We start from the raw sequence: 24,576 nt of genomic DNA on the forward strand, positions 1-24,576 counted from the left end.
CCAGCAGTTCTCCCTTCAAGTATCTCCCTCTTCCTCCATACCACCCCAAGTCCAACTTCTCTCCCTTCAGACCAATGCCTACCATCTTTCTCTGTCCTCTGTTTCTGGCCTCATAAGCTCTCCCCCCACACCCAATCTAGCACTTGAACTTTTAATACCCTCCCCCTCTGTACTTAAAAAAAGTCCAGGAGGCGAACTTGGCATAGTATGTTCTCTCTCTTCTCTCCACGCCCATGTATCTCTACCTCACTCCTCTCCCACCACCATGTCCAGTAATTCTCTCTCTCTCCCTCCCTCCTCTTTCTGCCCAACAGTTCTCCTCTTTCTTCATCTCCCCATGTGCACCATCTCTTTCCCTCTCTCAGACACCCAGGTCTCCCTTTCTATTCTCTCCCTCACCTCAGCATCTCTTTCCCTCACTCCCTCTATTCTTCCATCTTATACTTCCTTCCCTCTTTCCCTTCATTCGGTGTCCTAAGTTCATGCCCCTCCTTCATTTATCCTGTTTGTGCACTCTCCCTCTCAAGTCCAAACATGTCCTTCTCCCTCCCTCCCTCCCTTCTGTGCCGTGGGTGTTTACCTTCTTTCCACTCCCTCCGTCTTGCTGCAGTGTTCGCTCAAAGCCGTGAGCAGTGGCTCCTATATGCCTCCCATAGCTGATCTGGAAGCCTTCTGTCTGACGTCGCGACATCAGAGGAAACACTTCCGGGTCAGCCACGGGAGGCACATAGGAGCCGCTGCCCGCGGCTTTGAGTGAACACTGCAGCAAGACAGAGGAGGGAGCTAGCAAGAATGTAATCACCCGGGGACGGCAGAGGAAAACTCCGCATGAAATACCTCTCGGGGCTACATTCGCGAGTTGGATACCCCTGGTTTACATGAATTTATTCAGGTGCTCAAGCATTTTTCCCTTTCTATCCTGGCAGGCTCACAATCTATCTAATGTACCTGGGGCAATATGCAGGCAAAATCTCCTTGGTAGTCATAAGATATGTTTTAGATATGGGCGAATTTTTCTAGAGCTAGAATTATGAAGCAGTGCTGAGACTGGAATGGCTGTGGAGTCTCGCACGAAAGGCAAAGTTATATTAGGGGAAGGCAACAAGGTTAAAGTTAGATTGCAGAAGTTGAATAGTTCAAAGTCTAATAGATGCTGGCATTGTAATCTTGAAATAGGGACTTTGGATCATCTTTTGTTTTATTGTCCCTATATTTTGGCCTTTTGGAATTCCATCTGGGATCAAGTAAATTGTTTATTGGAAAATCATGTAGCACTATCTTATGATACAATACTATTTGGAACAGCTATGAGAAAAAAGAGTCAAATATCATCTTTTAACAATAAACTTTTATTAATCATGGCTGGAGTCGCTATTCAACATATCACCAACAATTGGAAGGATTGCAGTAAACTTAATTTCACCTTTTGGTGGAATTCATTATGTCATATGTTCAAAATGGAAAGATCAATAGCTATACAAAAGGGAAATTATAAGACATTTAATAAAATATGGGGGCCGTTGACTTCTTTTTGTGATGATTAAACACCATTTTATATCTTGAAATATACACCGTAAATAGTAGAGAGGGGAAAGGGATCTTATACGATTGTGTTAATTAATAACAATAAAAGGGGAGTGGCTGGGTCAGTTTCCTTTACGGTGGGTGGATGGTTCGTTTAAGTATTTGGGGGTGCAGCTCACGAGTTGTGTGGGCCGGATATATCGTGCTAATGTAGATGCTTTGTTGGCCGCTACGAAGGGTAGTTTCGCGCAGTGGATGTCCCTGCCTCTTTCCTTCCACGGTAGGGTTCACTTGTATAACATGGTTATTTTTCCCCGCTGGCTGTATGTACTCCAACTGCTGCCCCTATGTCTTCGCCGTCGAGATCTTCAACGGCTTCATAAGCAGCTGACTCGCTTCCTCTGGCAAGGTAAGAAGTCTCAGATATTGCTCTCTTATTTGTTTGGCCCAGGGAGGTTCGGCGGTTTGGGACTTCCGGATATTGGCCTGTTTAATTTGGCTTGCTTGCTTCCTTTATTGGGTAAGTGGTGCCTACGGAGCGATTACTATCTTTTTCGGGACATCGAAACTGCTCTTTTTTCTCCTTGGCACTTGTTTTTGTTGTCTTAGTTGCCCGTTCGTCTCGTGCCCCCTGCACTCCGATCCAGTTTTCTTCTTCGATCTTGGCGCTTTTGCTGGAAGACCTTGGTCGGGTTGCTGGGAGGAACCCTCAGGTTTCGGATCAGTTGTCTATATGGGGGAACCCGCAGTTCCTGCCTGGATGTGATAACCCTGTCTTTGTGCGATGGACTGGAGAGGGGTTGCTTCTTCTTGAACATTTATTGGACGCTGAGGGGGCTATAAAATCTTGGGGAGATCTTCCCATGCTTCATTCCTTGGGGGTGAGGGGTTTATTTGCTTATAAACAAATTCATCATTATGTGGAGTCCTTGGCTCGCCCGGGCTTACGGTTTCGATTGGGAAGCCAATTTCGTCTCTTTTTTGCCCAATTTCATGCTAGTGGCTTGACGGTGTCTGCGTTGCATGGTGCTTTACGTTGTCTTGCTCCTCAGAAGTCTTATGAGGCTTTGGAGTACCGCTGGGGGAGGAACTTGGGCATACCTGGTGAGTCTTTGAATTTCCCTTCCCTTATTAATCGTATCTCCTCTATTTCTATCAGCGCAAAACTGAGAGAATGCCAATTTCGAGTGGTATATCGAGCATATTTTTCCCAAGAGCGGGTTCACAAGGTTGGGGGCATTTCTTCTTCAACCTGCCCTAAGTGTCAACTGGGATGTAATTCCTTTTTTCATGCATTTTGGGGATGCCCTCAAGTGAAAGTTTTTTGGAGGGCCGTACTCTGCTTCTTAGAGCGGCTTATTGGTCACTCTATTCCGATGTCTCCGGTAGGCTTGCTTTTGGATAGATATGAATCTTTACGAGTGCCTGCTAGGGGACATCGGCTGCTAATCTGGAAAGCTGCTGTTATAGGAAAGAAGATCATACTTAACATTTGGATGCAAGCAACCGCACCTGCTTACTGGGCTTGGAGGAATCGTTTTCATAATTTGATGCTCTTGGAGCAGCGCCATGCCCGTTTATCCTTCAAGCAGACGAAAGTTTTCCTGCAGACCTGGGATTCCTATATTCAATCGCTTTCCCCTAGGGCCAGAAGTCTGGTCTTAAATTCGTTTAGCTGATGATACCATGTGCTCTCAGCTGTTTTCCCGGGATGGTTGGTATGCTGTTTGGGTGAGTGTGAATGGTTGGTATGAATGGACGGTTGTGTGTGGAGTTAGTTGGGTGGGATGGGGATCGATTCTGTGGGCAGGTGGTTGTCTTGTTTACTATGTGCTGAGCGGCATAAGAACACAGCTTGCTCACCTTGTTGTACTCTTGTGTTGTATTGTGTATTTGCTGATTGTGCACCAATAAAACATGATTTATACTAATAACAATAAGAGGGAGGGGGGTTGGGTCTTGGGTTTTTATATATACAACTGTTGTATTTATTGATAGATTTATAAGTGATGATTACAAGAATTTGTATGGTTTTAATTTGTACACTTGTTGAAAGATTAAAAATGAATAAAGATATTAAAAAAAAAAAAGTGTAAGTAAAAATAAAGCTGTTCACACCAACGGCGCACACCCCATAAGAAAGAAATATTTGAAGCAGCAAAGAACTTTTAAATACCTGGTCATGTGATTAGAAGCAATCAGGTCCTGAGCTCAGAGAGGGGGTAGGGATAGCACTCCAATTCTTGATTTGGTCTGCTCAGAAGAAAAGGTGGGAGCCTTTTACATAGAAACATAGACACATGATGGCAGATAAAGGTCAAATGGCCTATCTAGTCTGCCCATCCGCAGTAACCGTTATATAGAAACGTAGAAACATGTTGGCCAATAAGCTCCAAATGGCCCAGCTATTATGCCCATCTGCTGTTCCTGGTCATGTGATTAGAAGCAATCAGGTCATGGGCTCACAGATGGGGGAGGGATGGCAATCTAATTTTGATTTGGGCTGATCAGAAGAAAAGGTGGGAGCTTTTTGCTGTTCTACAGAGACAAGAATGTACAAAAGAATAATCATTTGCAACACAGCAGATGAGACACCCTACAAGAAAAAAGAATAGCAAGATTCCATGATACGTTTCCTATGGGAAGCAGCAGCTTCCCTCATGTCTGTCTCAATAGCAGATTATTGATTTTCCCTCCCGGAACTTGTCCAAATCTTTTTAAAATCAAGATAATACTAACCACTGTTACCGCATCCTCTGGCAACAAGTTCTAGAGCTTAGCTATTCGTTGAGTGAAAAAACATTTCATCCTATTTGTTTTAAAAATATTTCCATGTAATTTCATTGAGCATCCCTAGTGCTTGTACTACAAAGAGGCCCAGAAAAAATGTATACAAATTTCAACATGAAAAATATCTGCATAAAAGCTTTGACTGTTCTGATGGCCACATGGTGGCTATAGCAATTGTATAAACACAATAAATCTAATCGGAGTATTAAATTGTAATTCTAAATCCTCTACAAAATTTATTTAATTATTCTACAAAAAGAGAATTTCTCATCTATAAATATCCTTACTAAGAAATAAATTAATAAATTACTGAAAGTGCTCAGTGATAGCCTAAAAACTCAAAAGCATAAGGACACGGGCTTCTACCAGTTCAGGCTTGTGTACATCATAGCACTCCTCCCTTCCTGCCATAGAACAGCTAAAGCTCAAAAAATAGCTAAAAGTACAAAAAATATATATCATTCAATGAATATCAAGCAAGGTGGGTACACTTATCTCTGCTGAAAACTGTGTAAAGTCCCAGGCCTCAGCTGCTGCTAATCCAAAGTGCTCAGTGCTTCAAATCCAAAAAGTGCTTCATACTTAAAATAGAAAAAGAAAAAACCAAAAATATAAAATCCACAAAATATCCAAATCTTGTCCAAATACAATCCAAATCATTAAAGTTCATCTGCAATGTCCTGAAATAAGTAAATAGTTGGGAAATAGTACTTGAAATCATGAAGAATCCCACCACCTGTATCTATTGATAAGGGTGGATATCTGAATTCCTAAGATGTACTGTTGTAAAGAAACTGGACTAAGAAAGAATTTATAAAGTTGGTGTAGCTTAAGCCTAACAGGGGTCCACCATTTAACTTCCACAAATTAGCTACCTCGGGGGCATGCTGCAATCATCTTGACATTAGTATCTTTAAATAAAAAACAGAAAGTGAACATCCACCAAAAGCTAAGTATTTTTTATCACAGGACAAGCCAGGCAGCATATTCTCACATGTAGGTGATGTCATCCATGGAGCCCCAGTATGGACAACATTAAAAGTGTAGTATCACTTTAAGTTTTTAGAAACTTCACGACTGTCTGCATCACGCATGTGGGAGTGATATAGACTTGCGGTTCATCTTTGTTTTCTGCGGAGAGAAGAAGTTATTGTTGACCTAAACTCTGTTAAAAGAAAAACAAAAATAGTTTTGTTTTGTTTTCTTTTTTGTTGCTGACTTTGGCCTTTGTAGCTTCTTTTTTCTGGCAAAATTGAGTTTAATTTTGCTGAAGCCATGTCGAAACTGTTAATGGGGTTTAAAAAGTGCTGTAGGTGTCAGAGGCCTGTTTCCCTCACTAACCCCTATAGTTGGTGCCTACAGTGACTAGGGCCTGAACATTGGGTGGAGTCTTGTGTCCGGTGTTCTACCTTACAGAAGCACTCCATCAAAAGTCGTTGGCTTCAGTAAGAGAAATTGTTCGGCGCAGATATGGACACTGAAAAGACATCACATCCATCGACATCAAAGACTCTTGCATCGACATCAACATCGGTATCGGGAGATCTTGCACCATCAGGGAAGCCAGCTAAGAAGCCGCCACCTTCCCAGAATCCTTTGCAGGTCGCAACAGCATCAAATCCCTTGATGCAGACCAAGCAGCGACGTCCTCTCTTGCGGTTTGTCTCTCCCTCGAAGTGTGCATCCTCATCGAGGTCACCCTCTCCAACGCAAGCCTCTGCACCGATGGTACCAGCAGATAAGCCAGAGGTACCAGTGCTTTCTTTTAGGGAGAAGCTCAAAGAGTTCTTCCGGAGGGAGATTGGTGAGATGTTCAAACTCCATGCACCACCTTTAATATCGACTCCCTCGGTACTGGCCCAGTCTGAGCATACTGCTACGAGGCCCCACAGTACCGCAGTCTGCTCTCCCATAGAATGTCGACATTGATCTTCATCGAGTCATCATCGATCCTCGACTCGACATTCTACTCTTTGATGCCAGTCATCGTATCGAAGTTCCAGTTCTTCATTGGTGCATTGATCCACTTCATCCAGACATCAATGTTCTTCGTCTTCTGCTTTCGCGGATGATATTCTTTTAGTGCTTACTAATTCTCAACTTTCTGTGGCGGTGTTGCTAGGCGCGGCTTCACTCTTAAGAGCAAGTCTGTTGCCCTTCTGATTTGAGTTTGCCGGACCAATGGGCCACTGTTTTCCCTTTTACTTGGGAGTGGGTCGCGATTAAATATTTGGGGGTGTGGATTCCCAGGGATCTCCAGCAGCTTTATTTGCGAAATGTGAGGTCCCGCGTACAGCTTACTGTGCGCAAGCTGGCACTTTGGAAGGCATACCCCTTATCCTTACTGGGTAAAATTGTGTTCTTTAATATATTATTGCTGCCGTGTTGGCTGTACCTATTTCAAATGGTACCCATTCTCCTTACAGGTGTTACACATAGACATTTGGTTCGAGCCATTAGTGATTTTCTTTGGAATGGCAAGAAGCCTCGATTGGCCTATAGGGTGGTGGCTACTCCTAGAGACAGGGGGGCTTGGGCCTCCTTAACATTCAGCTGTTTTCCATTGCTTGCCAGTTACAACACCTTAATGATTAGTTTTGTTCTTCTACCACTTTTTCCTTTACTTGGGCGGAGTTGGCACTGCTGTTACCATGTCATAGTAGTGCTTACATCCACTCGTCGCCTACGGCATTTCATGTCCTTAACCAAACCTACCCGGTATTTGCGCCTGTTCTATCAGTGTGGCGATGGGTGTGATCCCTTTTAAATATTCGCGCTATTTCTCCTCTACTCCCTATCGTGAGCCAGGCAGACGTTTTGGAATTGGGCTGCTTCAGGGTTAGTATATAGTTATCAGATTTTGCAAGATGATAGGCAGATACAACCTTTTTCAGAGATTCGGTCAGAGTTTAAGTTTGCCTGTAAGAGATGTTTTTGCTTATTAGTAGCATTACGTTAGGACGTTGCCTGCTACTAATTGAACGGCTGAACGCTTGGAACAACATAAGGAAGTATTTTGTTTGGACATGCAGCAGGACATTCTGTTGCGATATCATCATGTTTCTACAGGAGTCACTTCCAGCTTTTGATCACTCTCACTTAAGTATTCAATGGACTCGGGATTTAGGAATGGAAATTATGGCAGGTCACCTTCATAAGTGTTTGTTTATATCTAAATTGGGCTTCTCAGAGTCTCTCTCTAAAATGAGTTATAAAATAGTGGTGGGGTTGTATTACCGTATTTTCACGTAGATAACACGCACCCGTGTAAAACGCGCACACGGGTATAGCGCGTGGGGAACACAAATTTAAAGAAATTTTTATATACTGCGCACACGGGTATAGCGCGCATGCCGCCCCGACTCTCTGTTCGTTGCCCCGACTCTCCTTTCACCCGCCCCGACTTTCCGTTCGCTGCCCCGACTCTCCTCTGGCTGCCCCGACTCTCCTTTCACCCACCCCGACTTTCCGTTCACTGCTCCGACTCTCCGTTCGCTGCCCCGACTCTCCTTTCACCCGCCCCGACTTTCCGTTCGCTGCCCCGACTCTCCGTTCGCTGCCCTGACTCTCCTTTCACCCGCCCCGACTCTCCGTTCGCTGCTCCGACTCTCCGTTCGCTGCCCCGACTCTCCTCTGGCTGCCCCGACTCTCCTTTCACCCGCCCCGACTTTCCGTTCACTGCTCCGACTCTCCTCTGGCTGCCCCGACTCTCCGTTCGCTGCCCTGACTCTCCTCTGGCTGCCCCGACTCTCCTTTCGCCCGCCCTGCCCTGCTCCCAGCTCTGTAAGCATGCGCAATGTTCTGAGCATGCTTGCCGCTCAGTTTTCTGCGCCGGGTTGTCGGGGCACGCTTTTGACCTGTCACCAAGGCGGTTTTTCTGGCGGTGTGCTTTTCACCACGTGGCTGTGGCCCCCCTCTATCTGGCCTTGTAATTTGCCCAGTGAATACTATTTTGACTATACAACAGCATCTCAGCCTTTGGGTAAGCCTATAAAAGATTAATGCTGCATGTAGAGCCCACATTTTAATTTGATCTCTTCAGATTGGTATTCTGCATTTATCTACCCGGTAGTAAAGTTTATCAATTAAATTTAAATTTACCGCCATAATGGCAGGAATGAGACGAAAGTCATATACAGCGGACTTTAAGCTTCAAGTCGTTGCGAAAGCTGAGGAAATAGGCAACCGGGCCGCAGCGAGAGAGTTCGATGTTGGAGAAACATCGGTGCGTGAATGGAGAAAAGATAAGAAGGAACTGGAGAAATGCAATCCGCGCAAACGGGCACGTCGTGGGGCCAAACCAAAATGGCCTCAGCTGGAGGATGACTTGAAGCAGTAGATTCTGGAGAGAAGGGAGCAAAATCAATCAGTCTCTACTGTTGCGATTCAGATGAAGGCAAAACTACTTGCCAATGGAAGAGGAATACCCGACTTCAAAGCTGGCTTCACATGGATCTCAAAATTTATGAAAAGGAACGGACTATCAGTTCGAATGAGAACAACTGACATCAGAGAAAGGGTGGGACTACCGGAAGAGGAAGCAACACAGCAGGGCTCAGAGAAGGGGCGGGACCGCCGGCAGAGGAAGCAGCTGGGCTCACTGGCATCCGGAAACAAGGTAGACAGCTTCTCCATGGGGGAGGGGGGGAGGCTGTGGAGGTGCGAGCGGTTCTTCTGGTGGGAGTGCGAGCGGTCCATCGGGGTGGGGGTGCGAGCAGTCCTTCCGGATGATGGATCGGGCGTCGGGGGGGGGGGGAACTATGTAAAAAAATTTTTATATAGCACGCTCACGCGTATAACGCGCAAGGTTATGCACGGTTTGTAAAATCGTGTATAACGCGCGCGTTATATGCGTAAAAATACGGTATTCACCGCAGAGAGCGCACCAGATGGTAAATCGTGAGGATTCTTCCTGCCCTAAGTGCCATCAGCAGGGTGCTGCCCTAGGCCATTTGTTCTATTCTTATCCTTTGATCAGAGCATATTGGGGGACAATATTGCAACAGATCTCTGCATTATGGAAAGTACGCTGTGTGTTATCTCCTATAGTTATTTTTTTCTCAGTGTGTAGTAGTTGCCCCTGTACCAAAGGATTTATGTACCTTTTTGAAATCAATGCTGTTGCTGGGAGTTAAAGCAATACTGCTTCACTGGATGGACAGCCGAGCCCCCACATTGGACCCATGGCTTGCTTTGGTGATACAGCATATCCAGCTGGAGCGTCGGAAACACAGAGACTTGGATACCTTAAGGGGCTGCACCTTTCGATCCACATGGGAGCCTTTTTGGAGCTCGTTAACGCCTACGGCTCACAATCATTTGCTTAATGTGTAACATACTGCTTTTTGTCTGTATTGCTGATGTTGGCTGATGAACAAAATCTGGTTGTTGGGATTGGGGGGAGGAGTTAAAATTCTGGTTGGCTGGTATGTTTCCATAGGAAAATGTATTTCTTACCTTTGTATGTTGGTTTTGCACTGGTACCAAAATATAGTTAAAAAAAAAAAAAAGCCCAAAGCTGCCAGGCTGCAGAAGAAGGCAGGACCAGAAGCTTAGGAGACACCAACCTTCTGTCCTGCTTTTCCCTGCAGCCTATTGGCTGGTTAAGGAATATCTGACTCATGGTGTCTCCTAAGCTATAGGTCCTGCTTCCTTTGCAGCTTATTGGCTAGCTAAGGGAATGACCAGTAGGGTGCAGGAGGAAACGGAATCAGTAGCTAAAGAGACACTGCCTTTCTTCTTTCCCCTGCAGCTATCTCTGTATTGGGAAGATTTCAGCTCTGATGTCAGAGCAGTGCTGGAAAAGCTATTGGGGGTACTCAAGCATCTACAGAGCTGGTGTCCAAGGCAAGATTCTTGCTTCCCCACAATGACTCAGATCTCTGTAAGTTTGAGCCGATCAGTGCCATAAGTTTGAATTGGTCTTGCAGTTTCAAGTCTTCTGAGACTTGAAACCATGGCACCAACCTGAACTTCCCACACCGTGCAGCTCAGATTTGCTAAGGACCAAGTCACACTGGGGAAGTAGGAAGCCCATTATTTGTTCTGAATGCAAAGCCAGGTGAGAGGAAAGAGACTGGGTAAAGCCTGGGGGGTACATGAGAGAGAGCAAGTAGACTGAATGAAGGCTGCAGGTAAATGAGACTGAGAGAGAGACTTGGAAGGAAAGACACACTTTGTATTTTGCCACTATTTGATGAAACTTATGGCAAAATACAACAATGTGTGTTTTGGCCCTCCAAATGTTACAAAATATAAAATATGGCTCCTGATAGAAAAAGTTCGCAAGCCTGGTGTAATTTAATAAAAAGATTTGTATAGCAGATCCAAGCCACCACCTTTTCTGTCAATTCTTGGGCAGTGAATCATTTTATAACCTTATAGACATAATTCCATCACAACATGGGATCCATTTCTCAGTAATATAAATCAACCTTGCCTGATAACTGCTTATTAGATCTACAATGATACCAGTTTTATTACAGACATTCAATAGGTACATAATCTTCCTTATAAAATGCAACATTACAACATACTAGCAGTTTTAAATTCTTGGCCTTCCGTTCCTACTTCTTGGCTTATGAGAAGTTAAAAACCTAGACAATCTATTCTCTTATTACTACAACAGATTAAAAAAAATAATATTCATAAACCTCTTTGGTCCACTCTTGATCCTCATGAAGGGGCATACAAAGGGCCCATCAGAGGAAAAGGTCCACCTGTAGGGCTAAGATCTGGTGTCTAATCTCAAGGAGCGGCGCTTTTCATCATTGCGAGATGGTAACAGTTCAAGCAGAGATTCTCTGGAGGAGTAAGGAGGGACTGGTAAAATGAACTTCATCCTTTCTCATCTGGATCCGGCATAGAATGCCTTTCCAGAGCTGCAGTATTGGCTCCAATGCTCATAGAATTCCTATGAGCGTCGGAGCTTATACCGCTGTGGCTGGGGATAAAAAGGCCTAAAGTGGTTTCGTAAAAGGGGGGGAGGAGTTTTACTTATTTTAATATTTAATTTATAATTTTTAAATTACATTGTATAACTAACTGCCTGTGGTACTTTCACTATTGACACTGAGAATTGCATTTTTGTTTCTTTTAAAGTGTTAAGCCTCGCCTTGTAAGGATGCCTCCTGGATACCAAGCAGAACTAGTAATTCAGTTAGTATGGGTGGATGGTGAGCCTCCACAGCAAATCACCAGTCTTGCTGTAAACTCTGCATATGGATTGTAAGTAGTTTAAAAATTTGTTATATAGATGTATTTATACTGTATTTCAGTTTTATCCTGATACTCCATCAAGAAGTATAGACTAAGGCCCTGATTCTCCAAAGTGCGTCCCGATTTTAGGCAGCTGTAGGCGTCCTACAGCTGTCTAATCAGCCAATCAGGATGCACGTTTTTAAAAAAAATGCTCCCCAGGCAGGCCGCCTATGTTGAAGGTGAGACCCGACCGCTCCCCCCCCTCCCCCGACACTACCGATTGCTGGCAGGAGGGTGTTCAAACCCTCCTGCCAGAAGATGCCCCCCCGACACTACCGACCGCCCCCCCCCAACACACTACCGATCGCTGGCAGGAGGGTGCCCAATCCCTCCTGCCGGAAGACGCACCCCCCCCGCGCTAACAGCCCTCAAACCTCCCCCCAACCAAACTAACCTTTCCTTGTTGGCCAGACGGGACTTGCCCGTCCAGCCACAGGTCCATCTCATCGAAATGAGGCGGGCCCGCCCCTTCCCGGCCCATCCTTCCGAAGCCTAAGGCCTGATTGGTCCAGGCTCTAGAAGCCTGGACCAATCAGGCCTTAGGCATCGCGGGTCCGCCCATCCCCACTAAGTCTAAGGCCTGATTGGCCCAGGCTCTAGGCGCCTGGGCCAATCAGACCTTAGATTAAGTGGGGATGGGCGGACCCGCGATGCCTAAGGCCTGATTGGTCCAGGCTTCTAGAGCCTGGGCCAATCAGGCCTTAGGCTTCGGAAGGATGGGCCGAGAAGGGGCGGGCCCGCCTCATTTCGACGAGACGGACCTGTGGCTGGACGGGCAAGTCCCGTCTGGCCAACAAGGAAAGGTTAGTTTGGTTGGGGGAGGTTTGAGGGCTGTTAGCGCGGGGGGGTGCATAGGGGGTGCGTCTTCCGGCAGGAGGGATTGGGCACCCTCCTGCTAGCGATCGGTAGTGTCGGGGGGGGCGGTTGGTAGTGTCGGGGGGGGCATCTTCTGGCAGGAGGGTTTGGGCACCCTCCTGCCAGCGATCGGTAGTGTCGGGGGGGGGGCGGGCGGTAGTGTCAGGGGGGCATCTTCTGGCAGGAGGGTTTGGGCACCCTCCTGCCAGCAATTGGACAGGCGGCCGCGGCCCGCTATACTTATAGCAGCAGAGAGATCCCTTGCCGCAATAAGTATAGCGGCCGCGTCTACTTACAATGTAGACCAGCATTTTGTTGGCCTACATTGTAAGCGTCTCTTCCTCTACTAGGGAGACGCGTAGGGCCGCCTAGGTTCGCCTAAGGCCCTTAGGTGAGCTTAGGTGTCTTGCGGGCCTCGCCTTCAATATGGGCGGCCTGCCTGGGGAGCATTTGTTTAAAAAACGTGCATCCCGATTGGCTGATTAGACAGCTGTAGGACGTCTACAGCAGTGTTCCCTCTAAGCGGGCGGGTGTTGTGAGCAAACTTTTTTCACTGTGAGCTAAAAATATCGGGCGCCAGCAAGTTATGAGCCAAATAAATATGTTGTCAAAGTTGCTGATACATGAGGACGAGGTATTCAAAGGAATTTTAGGCCTACACGCTAAATTAAATAACGTTAAATAATATTTTTAAGAACACAAAACAACGCATTAATTCTTGAAAGTACAAAATTCTTTATTTTTTTTTTTTTTTTTACCAGAAAAACTCAAATTTATTTTAAAACAGTCTACAGAAATTGTAGGGATGAAATGATATCTTAATAAATGTTTTACAACAAATGTAGTTATGTCTGTTACATCCATATGTGTAAACTGTAAATTAAAAACAGTCCAGAAGACAATACGTTTGATGCTTTCAATTTCTAGACAATCTATCAATTCCAGCTTCTACACAAAAGTATAAATACATTAAAACAAAATATTGAAAACCATTTTATTGGGCACAAAGTTTGCCTTCAGTGAGAAGAGTTCACTCAATATGTTGTAGAATAATTGTTGTGAAACTGGAATGGAATCAATTCTTCACTCAAGTTAGATATCATCAATATCTTCATCATCATCCCCAATATCATCAAACTGGATTTCATCGTCATCACCGGGGCCAAATGTGTCCGTTTCATTGATTTTAGCATGTTCTGGAAGTTCTCCATAGGCTTTTAGGCTCCAAAATTCTTTATTAAGATTGTTCTCTTCTGCCTTTTTCTGATTTCCAAAAATTGTAAACACTGTCTATGTTTACATTATTTCCTGTGGCTAAATAAAGTTTGATTATAATTAGGCATTCCAAATGTTCTACTCTTAACTTATTACGAGTCTTTGTCTTTATAGCATTCATCAAGCTAAATCCTCTCTCACAATCGGCACTTGAAGCCTGAAAGGTGCCACACACGTCTAATAGAGCATTTAGTCCACTGAACTGTTTATGCTGCTGAGCAAAATTGTACATTTCCTGAATCGTTTGTATAGCTCCTGCTTTTACTTTTTCAGCAATAATATATTTGAACTCCGAATATTCTGAAATAAGCTGCCTTTTGAAACAATGTTCATCATCTTTGTTCATTAACAGAAAATAACGGTTAGATAATCGTGAAAATTGTTCGTTTCCAAATGTAAATTCCTCTAAGTTGGACGGATTTGAGATACAGTCTTTGTCGAAAACACGCCAGTCCTCTAATTCATTGTCAGGAAATCTTTTGTCCATATGATCACAAGTTTGTGTAATAAATGTAAGAATATGATCTGTTTTAATTACAGAATTACAAGATGAAATGAGAGTTTCAACATTTTCATTGAAATGTGGTTTTTCTCCCAGATATTGAGATCTGAGTTTCCTTAATTTGGCTTTAGTGAACTGGAATGCATCCAAAGGTGCCAAACAACTCTTCTGAAGAAGCTTACACAGTGATCCAAGCTCCTCAAGAACATCACAGAGAATAAATAGCGCAACTTTAAATTCCAGATTACTCAATTTAGTCAGGCAGTATTTGTGCACGGGATCATTGTCTTCTTCCACCTGTTCTTGACAATATTCTAACAGGATGTCATAATTTCTAACCACTGCACTTACAGCAAAGTGCCGAGACAGCCACCTAACATCATGTATAGCTTTAAATGAAATGACATCTGAGTCTGCAGCATTAGCAATATCCTCCAGTTTGGCTTTTCGTACGCTCGATCTACTGAAAATCGTATACACGGTGCGTATTAGAGTTTCGATCTCTTTCATGAATGGGATCGTTTTCCATGCATCGTCTATGCCTAGATCTTCGCGGTGAGCTACACAGTGTTGCTCTAGAAGATGAGGAACTGATTGACGTAACTTTGCAGCTACACCATTATGCTTCCCAAGCATGACTGATGCTCCATCGGACGTGAACATGACCATACGACTGAAATCTAAATCGTTCTCACTATAAAACTGCTTTATAGCATCAACTATAGCTGTGCTGTCACAAGCAGTTAGATGTTTGATGCCAGCAAAAACTGTCTCATGAATGTTGCTGCCACTTCTTCTAAATTTAATGTATATTATGAGCATTTTCGAAACAGAAATATCAGTACTTTCATCAATTATTAGGGTATGAAAAGGAGACCTCTGGATTTCTGTAAATGTTTCCCGTTTAACAATGGCATTTATGCAGTCAAGGAACTCGAAAGCATAGTTTTTGCTTCTCCAGCTATCAGGTATTTTTACGTATTTAGCCATGTGATTGTGAATTTCCTGGACGGATAGCATGGACGAATTCAACTTTACCGCTAGCAATATATTATCAATTAAAATGTTAACTTCCTCTGGACTTGATTTATATCTCTGTGCGTATTCGATTCTGTTGTTCCGACTATCGGGAGTTTCTTTCAAGAAATTCATTAGAAAACCTCGGCTTTGATTGTGAAGCTTTTGAACCGCTTCTAAATGAGAATTATGATTCAGATGACGCTTTAAATAATCAATTTTCCACTCAGACCAAGTCTTCCCTGTGCTCCATTCTCCGTTAACACCTGCTTTTCGGCATAGGGAGCAAATTAATGCGTTGTCCGTGTCGCTATATTCGAATATTTCTTTCATCGCCACTGTTTTCCGTCCACTCGCGTGCGGCAACGTGGTGTCAACCAAAAACTCGGTCAGCCATTCCTTCTTAAATTGGCTGCGCTTTTTCTTTGTGCTGCTACCAAACTCTTCATTCTCTTTACGCTTCGACATTTTCGAATGGATGTAAAAATTATTTGACTGAATCTATGGAAGATCGCAAAAGAAAGTTTATGCACACGCTTCAAACGATCGAAACTTGAAAAGAACTTGCTTCATGCATGTATAGATAAACAATGGCGCTCGTGCGGCCTCAGTTTTGTAGCGCATTACTAATTTACTAGTAGTAGTACCGTGTTTCCCCGATGATAAGGCAGGGCCATCAAATAAGACAGCCCCCCCTTTTTAGACAAAAATATAAAATAAGGCACCCCCGCAAATAAGCCACCCACCGATACCTGCGCTTACCCGAATCGAGTGGTACGGTGGGTGACTTCATGTGGTGCCTAGTGCAGGAAATCACTCGCGTCTGCTCTGACCGCCTCTTCCTGCACGAAGTCGGGCCTTATCCAATCAGGAGCTGCATGTCAAAGCAGCTCCTGATTGAATAAGACCCGGCTTCTTGCAAGAAGAGGCGGTCGGAGCGTACGCGAGTCCGGCTGCCTCTCCTTGTTGGCGAGCTGAGCGGACCGTCGGGATCGACCCCCCGCACCCCCTAGGTACGCCTCTGCAAGTCTTGCCTTGCCCGGATTTGCCGCTCTCTTCCGGTGTTACTCCCCCCCCCCCCCACCCGACTCTCCTCTCGCCGCCCTGCCATCTGCCGTACGCCTCTTCCGATCGCCCCCCTCCCTGCTCGCACCCGGGATCCGGAAGGTTCGCCCCCCACATTTCGCCCCCAGCAATTCGCCCCTCACATTTCGCCCCCCACATTTCGCCCCCAGGTATGTTTCGCCCCCACACATTTCGCCCCCACACATTTCGCCCCCCGGATGTTTTGCCCCCACACATTTCGCCCCCGCACATTTCGCCCCCGCACATTTCGCCCCTGAGCCCTGCAGTCCTGAAATCAACCTGCTCTCTGCCTCCCCCAACTCTCTCTCTGGCTCCCCGGCTCTCCAGTGCATCGCGCCCTGCCCGGGGCCGGAGCAGGGCGGCTGGGAGACAGCGACGCGGCCGCCAGGGTCGGAAACCCCAATCCCCCCTCCCACACAGCCGGGCCGCCCAGGGAGGGGAAGACAGCGACGCGGCCGCCAGGGTCGGAAACCCCAATCCCCCCTCTCACACAGCCGGGCCGCTCAGGGAGGGGAAGACAGCGACGCGGCCGCCAGGGTCGGAAACCCCAATCCCTCCTCCCACACAGCCGGGCCAGGGTCGGAAACCCCAATCCCCCCTCCCACACAGCCGGGCCAGGGTCGGAAACCCCAATCCCCCCTCCCACACAGCCGGGCCAGGGTCGGAAACCCCAATCCCCCCTCCCACACAGCCGGGCCAGGGTCGGAAACCCCAATCCCCCCTCCCACACAGCCGGGCCGCCCAGGGTCGGAAACCCCAATCCCCCCTCCCACACAGCCGGGCCGCCCAGGGTCGGAAACCCCAATCCCCCCTCCCACACAGCCGGGCCGCCCAGGGAGGGGAAGACAGCGACGCGGCCGCCAGGGTCGGAAACCAAACCCCAATCCCCCCTCCCACACAGCCGGGCCGCCCAGGGAGGGGAAGGACTCCAGCCACGCTGAGCAGATGAGACGGCGGCAGCCACACCACCGGGGGCGAAACATACCTGGGGGCGAAATGTGAGGGGCGAATTGCTGGGGGCGAAATGTGGGGGGCGAAACTTCCGTGAACCCTCGCACCCCCACCCCGACGTCCGATTCCTCCCCCAGCCTCCCCTTACCTTTGCGACGCGTGTGTGCGCTGTGAAGAGAAACTTGTGCGCTGCGACGTAATATTTTGTGCGCCAGCGCACGCCAGCGCAGCTTAGCGGGAACACTGGTCTACAGCTGCCTAAAATCGGGACGCACTTTGGAGAATCAGGACCTTAGGGCCTGTTTTACAAAGCCGGGCAGGAACAGCCCCGAAGCCCTTTAAATCTCTATGGGCTTCGGGGCCATTACCACGCTGCAGCCGCTAGCGCAGCTTTGTAAAACAGGCCCTTAGTGTCAAAACTGAAAAGATCATTAAACTTTGATTACAATGCAGTAGGTGAGACATTCTAGACAGTAGAGTTATTTTACTTTAGTCGCATTGTTGCAGAAGGAATCCACTCTGGATTTTTCACTCTGCCTCTATAGTACTTCACTGATCAGTTTAGCGCCCTCTACAGTTTTTCCTTCTGCACGCATTGATGCAATTTTGTGTGTTTTGCTCGCCCCATTTTATTGTTTTAATTCAATGTAATTTTGTCCCCTTTTTTGTGTAATTTAGTGCTTGGAGCAATTTTAAAATGCTGCCTGCTTGAGAATTCACAGACTTCGGTCTGTAGCCAACAGGTCAATCCCTTTGTGGGTACCTGTTGGCCAGCCTGTATAGTTTTCTCCAGAGCTCAGGGCGGTCACTGAGGTGGTCTCACCGTCTGTTAATCAGAGGTCGAGCGCAGGCTTATAGGCACCCTTAAGAGGCTCAGCGGTGTGTCATAGGGTACTGGCTGCGTCATCGCTCCTCTGCCCGTTCCGGTGCGCATCCAATGGACCAGAAGAGTGGATGTACAGTGAGACATTGGAGTCTGACTGGCAGCCCGAAGATCAGCTTTGTAGGAACATTCCCAGCTTTGTGGCAGAAATTATTCTCCTCTAGTTAATACGTGAGAGCTGAATGTAGGCTTCCAGCACTTCTAACTGGTCCTGACAGGTCACAGTGAGTACACAGGATGACACCCTGTGAGAGACATTAGGGGAAGTGTGAAAAGTAGGGCTTTGAGTATTTTTTATTGTTCCCTATGTTCCCCCTCCTGAAAAATCCTAAATGTTTGGGAAATGTGAGAAATATCGCAAGTTTGGTGCAAATTTTGTGATGGTGGCCATCTTGGATTTTTAGCTATTTTAATTCTAAAGCTCCCTGCTTCTTCAAATCTGTATAATGTGCTGGAAACTTGCTGGGATGGAGTCCTTGGGCTCTCCTCTTGTGGATTCTTGCCAGGATTGTGCAATTTTGGTGCTTTTAGAGCATTTTTGTGTTGCATGGTGCAGCCGGGATGGGGAGGGGGCCCTACAGCATCCAGCTAGCCTCTTCCCTGCTGAAGCAGGTGACCAAATGCTCAACTAGCCTGGTGGGGCAACCTTCATGGTTTTTGGGGTTCGGCACAGCTGGTAATTCCATCCACAAGGCTGCGGACCCTGTGCAGCCTCAGAAAGTTTAGTTTCCCCATATTTATGTGACCTATGCCCCAGGAGCCGGACACCTTTTCACCATTTTTGAAATTTATGCACTCTGGATTTCGGACCACTGTGTTTCCCCCCCCTCCCCCCTGCGCAGTACCAATCCTCCTACAAGGTTTCTCTCATGGGGCATTACTCCTTTGCACACATCCTAGACTCACCTGGCCATGATGCTTGCGCTGCCTGAATCTGATCGGGAGGATCCGGGTGCAAATGATTTGCTTGCTGACCCCTTCTTTACAGGTGCAGTGTTTTCCGGGATGGGAAATCAGGGACTGTGTGCTGGATCTGTGGATCCCTGTGGGGTTTTGGGAGCCTGAAAATACTCTCACAAGCCTATTTGAATTTGCAGCTTTGCCAGATCTTTACAGGAAATCTTTTTGATTTCTCAGCTGGCTCCAGCCACTTCTTCCTCCTGGCTTTGTAGTGTATACTTGCTACATTCCCCTGGTACCCTGATATGCATGTTCTAGTCTTGGAGCAGTTTAATTCTCCTGAGAGTGCTCTGACTTTTGCTAGAGCTATGCCATTCTGGGATTTTATACCAAGACAGTGTCAGCAGCTTTGGTTCAGCCCAGGATGGATTTTTGGTAATGCAGGTGGCAAAATGTACCTTTCCTCCCAAGATGGGTGATGCAGCTTTGGAGACATTTTGTGTCGCTTTTGCGTGTCCATTTTGTTTTGGCGGGTACTGTTTATCTGCCGCATGCTTTGCATGCCCTGTTTATATGAGTTTGACTCAGGTGTCAGAGTAATCCATCTATGCCCGCAGTGGGCTGCTGTTTCCACTTTCAAGGCTCCTTTGGCTGGGCTGCCTTTTCAGGAGCTGTGATTGTTGGGTTTGCATGATCTCATGGATTCTAGACTGGATCGTCATCCTACGACTGATAATAGACCTGGCCATCCTGGAGTTCTGGTCGTTCTGATTTCTTGGCACCCAGCTCTTCCAACCATGTGCAAGTGACGTCATAAGTGTTTTCTAAGGGCTACCAATGCTGATATAGTGGCTACAGACGTCCTAGCCTCCCGACTTCAGTGCTGTGCTTCCTGATACACAGGCACAATGGTGCCAGGTCCGCAGTTGCTCCTCTGTGGATTGGGGACCATCTCAAAATATTTCTGCCTATCTGGATGCGCGTTAGGCTTGACTGGTGGGTCTTGGAGTTTATTTGCTCAGGTTTCAAACAGGATTTTGCTCGACCTCTGGCATATTGGTTAGTGGGCTCTGTTCAGATCACCCAGACAAAGCGCTCAGGATTCCAAAAACCATTCAGCGCTTGCTAGATTTTCAAACTATGGACCCAGTATTGCTTGACCTCTCAGGCTCAAACAGATACTCCATATACTTTCTTATGCCAAAAAAAAGGCTCTGCAGAGTAGAGGCCTCTTCTAGATCTTCAGCAGTGGCTCTCAAGATTTCATGACTTTGAATGGAGGCTGTGCGTTCGGTCATTGCAGCAGTGACTCTAGGACAGTCTCTTGCCTCTGGATCTTATAGAGACATTGCAGCAGTGACTCTAGGACAGTCTCTTGCCTCTGGATCTTATAGAGACTTGCTTGCATATCCCCATTTTTCTAATCCCCGCTAAGTTTTGCGGGTTCAGGTTGGGATGGCATTTTCAGTTCTCATCCCTGCCCTTTGGACTAGCTTCAGTGCCCCAAACCTTCATTAAGATGATGGTAGTAGTGGCGGCTTACCTGCAGTAGATGTTTCTCCAGGTGCACCCTAATTTAGAGGGCTGGCTGATCAGGGCTCCATTACTTGCCAAAGGATGCTGCACGTTGGAGCGGGTGCTCCAGGTGCTGGAAGACCCGAGTTGGATTGTCAGCGTCAAAACATGAAAAAAAGAACAAAAAACCCCCAAAATGCACCATCTGATGCCCATGCATTTGCTTCGATGCCTGGGAGTTCCTTTTGAATCGGTAGCAGGCTGCGTCTCCCTGCCAGTAACTACTGGCAGAAACTGTGGGCTTAGCTTTCTTCCCTTCTAGAGCAGCCAGCTCCTTCAGCGTGGGATTGTCTTCAGGTTCTGGGATCAATGATTTACCCATTGAAGGTGATTCCGTGGGCGATGGTGCACAAACGGCCTCTGCAATACGCTTTGCTCTCTCGCCAGGTTCTACACAGGGATGCCATGCAGACTCATCTACCTTGGACTCTGGAAGCCGATCTAGCCTGGCCTAGTGGCTTCTCCCACAATTGCTCTGCTGGAGCGTTCCACTACACCTTGCCTCCTGGATCGTGATGAGGACAGATTCCAGCCTTTGGGCTGGTGAGCTCATTACACTCGTTGTCATGTTCAGGGGTGGTGGACACCATCTCAACGACAGTGGTCATTTCACCATTTGGAACTCAGAGCCATTTGACTAGCTCTGTCAAGATTACAGGAGACGCTGGTGGACCAAGAACTCTGGGTCGCCTCAAATAGTACGACAATAGTAGCTTCCGGCATTCGCCTGGGAGAAACCGAGCATTCCTCAGGCTCAGCAGGTCCATCTTCTTTTTCATTGAATGGAGCGTCATGCCCTAGCGCTGGCAGCAGCACAAGTGGTGGGAGTAGACAACGTTCCAGCAGACTTCCTCAGCAGACAGCCTCTGGATCCAAGTTAGTGAGTTCTGTCCCCAGAAGCATTCGATGTGATAGTGGGGAAGACTGCTTCAACATCAGGGCCACAGTGAGAAGCAAGTAAGCAGATCACTTCTTCAATCGAAGATCAGAGCCCGGAAGTGAGGGGCTCGATGCTCTGGTGCAGCCATGGTCTCCGGAGTTTCTCCTGTAGTACTGTTTCTCCTATATAAACTCTTTGGCTGATGGTTGGCCGAGTCCTTCGGAGGATCGCAGCTCTTCCAGGCCACGTCATTCTGATGGCCTCATAGGCCTTGGTGTGTAGATTGCTGTGTCTGCCCTGTGGTTGCAGCATTCGGCTGAGCCTTTCTCCAGACTTCCTCACGCAGTGTCCAGTATCCATAGAGGATCCAGGTTACTTTACTCTGCTCTTGAGCGCGCAGTCGTAGAGCAACAGAATGTTCTGCCCTGACTGTTGATACTTGGCGGAAGTCTACACAGTAGTCTGCAATGTCAGCTTATGTTACAGGCATGGAAGGCCTTACTTAGTGTGCCCAGGTGGACCCTTATTCAGCTATGATCTTGTTCATTTTCGCCTTGCTTTTAGACTGATTTGGATGCAGGCCTTATTGTAGTTTCTCTTCGAGTCATGTGGCTGGACTCTCCTGCTTCAGATCCTGGAAGTCTCCCTTAGTGTCTCAGCCTGCAGTTGCCAGACTCTTGCAGGGAGTTCTTCATGTCTGATCAAATCATGCTCACTGAACAAGAACTGAAAACAAATATAGAGAGTATGACAAACATGATGAAGGATAAATATGAACAACAAGAGTTTAACAAAAGAAATGATGATTTGGGCAAAAGTATGGATTATTTCAGAGACTCTATTAAACAAACTAAGATAAAAAAAACTGAAAAGGGACAAAAAAGATTATATGGATAACCAAATCTACATTTGGCAGTATAAGAAGAATAGATCATACAACAAGAAACCGTTTGAGGACGACCAAGACTCCACTGGGTCAGGTACCAGTACTGATGACAGTGCCACCAGACAAAACAAAGGCCGTGGCTACAGTTCTACTCGTCGTCAGCGAGGTAGAAACAGACAAAGAGGCACACGAAGGGTTGGTTTTCAGGAGGACAGTTACACCACTCACAGACCCCAAACAAGATCCCAGCAGGAATGACAATCAGTGTCTATAGAGACTGAAACTCCATCAGTCATCAACATCTCAGACATTTCCTGCACGGTACAACAAATGCAAACTTTAAATTTAGGCTTGGGATTTGTCCCCCACCCCCAGATATGACCCTTTTGATGCAAGACTATCTGTATATCGTCTACTACGCTCCTTACAACTTAAGATCTTTTTCTCTGAACATGAGGCCAGGTCTGACGGGTCCATTATAGTTTCCAAATCGGGCTGGTCCCCGCCTGGCCCTTTTCATCCTAACCTGTTAACATTCAGGGATTTGGTATTCCATGAGTTGGAGGTCATTGAAGACCAATTCATGAAATCCAGGAGAAATTACAATATGACCCAAGAGGAATTTGCTGTGATCCAGCAAATGAGGGATAATACTGACATCAGGATCTCTCAGGCAGATAAGGGTGGTGCCACTGTAATCCAATCGGTAATAAAATATAATATGGAAGCCTACCGGCAACTGAACAATACTCTTCATTATAAGCGTTTACCTATGAATCCCACTGAAAGAATTAAAACTGAGATTGCTGAAGTGTTAACCCTGAGTTACAAAAGCAACATCATTACCCGTAAGGAAATGGATTTTCTTCAGGAAAACTCTCCGGTGACTCCTCGCATATATTTCCTCCCTAAGATCCATAAAGATATGCAACATCCTCCGGGACGCCCCATTGTCTCTATGAAAAATTCTGTCCTGGAACCTCTTACATCAGTGGTGTCCAGTGTCGGTCCTCGAGGGCCGCAGTCCAGTCGGATTTTCAGGATTTCCCCAATGAATATACATGAGGTCTATTTGCATGCACTGCTTTCATTGTATGCTAATAGATCCCATGCATATTAATTGGGGAAATCCTGAAAACCCGACTGGATTGCGGCCCTCAAGGACCGACATTGGACACCCCTGTCTTACATAGTAACATAGTAGATGACGGCAGATAAAGACCCGAATGGTCCATCCAGTCTGCCCAACCTGATTCAATTTAAATTTTTTTATTTTATTTATTTATTTATTTTTCTTCTTAGCTATTTCTGGGCAAGAATCCAAAGCTTTACCCGGTACTGTGCTTGGGTTCCAACTGCCAAAATCTCTGTTAAGTCTTACTCCAGCCCATCTACACCCTCCCAGCCATTGAAGCCCTCCCCTGCCCATCCTCCACCAAACGGCCATACACAGACACAGACCGTGCAAGTCTGCCCAGTAACTGGCCTAGTTCAATATTTAATATTATTTTCTGATTCTAAATCTTCTGTGTTCATCCCACGCTTCTTTGAACTCAGTCACAGTTTTACTCTCCACCACCTCTCTCGGGAGCGCATTCCAGGCATCCACTACCCTCTCCGTAAAGTAGAATTTCCTAACATTGCCCCTGAATCTACCACCCCTCAACCTCAAATTATGTCCTCTGGTTTTACCATTTTCCTTTCTCTGGAAAAGATTTTGTTCTACTTTAATACCCTTCAAGTATTTGAACGTCTGAATCATATCTCCCCTGTCTCTCCTTTCCTCTAGGGTATACATATTCAGGGCTTCCAGTCTCTCCTCATACGTCTTCTGGCGCAAGCCTCCTATCATTTTCGTCGCCCTCCTCTGGACCGCCTCAAGTCTTCTTACGTCTTTCGCCAGATATGGTCTCCAAAACTGAACACAATACTCCAAGTGGGGCCTCACCAATGACCTGTACAGGGGCATCAACACCTTCTTCCTTCTACTGACCATGCCTCTCTTTATACAGCCCAGCATCCTTCTGGCAGCAGCCACTGCCTTGTCACACTGTTTTTTCACCTTTAGATCTTCGGACACTATCACCCCAAGGTCCCTCTCCCCGTCCGTGCATATCAGCTTCTCTCCTCCCAGCATATACGGTTCCTTCCTATTATTAATCCCCAAATGCATTACTCTGCATTTCTTTGCA

At 46.5% G+C, this 24,576-nt stretch overlaps 1 protein-coding gene across 6 annotated transcripts in view; it reads left to right on the top strand.

Moving 5' to 3' along the window:
* STXBP5L (syntaxin binding protein 5 like) overlaps window positions 1-24,576 on the top strand; it is an 815,959-nt gene that overhangs the window by 582,008 nt on the left and 209,375 nt on the right. For all 6 annotated transcript variants that reach the window (XR_004539193.1, XM_033941651.1, XM_033941652.1 and 3 more), the window contains one exon: window positions 11,416-11,541. Coding sequence is in view for 5 of the 6 variants with exons in the window: in XM_033941651.1 (XP_033797542.1) it covers window positions 11,416-11,541 (126 nt within the window). In the remaining variant the exon portion in view is untranslated. The remainder of the gene's footprint in view (window positions 1-11,415; window positions 11,542-24,576) is intronic.

The sequence above is a fragment of the Geotrypetes seraphini genome, chromosome 4, assembly GCF_902459505.1.
Source record: "Geotrypetes seraphini chromosome 4, aGeoSer1.1, whole genome shotgun sequence".
NCBI lineage: Eukaryota > Metazoa > Chordata > Amphibia > Gymnophiona > Dermophiidae > Geotrypetes > Geotrypetes seraphini.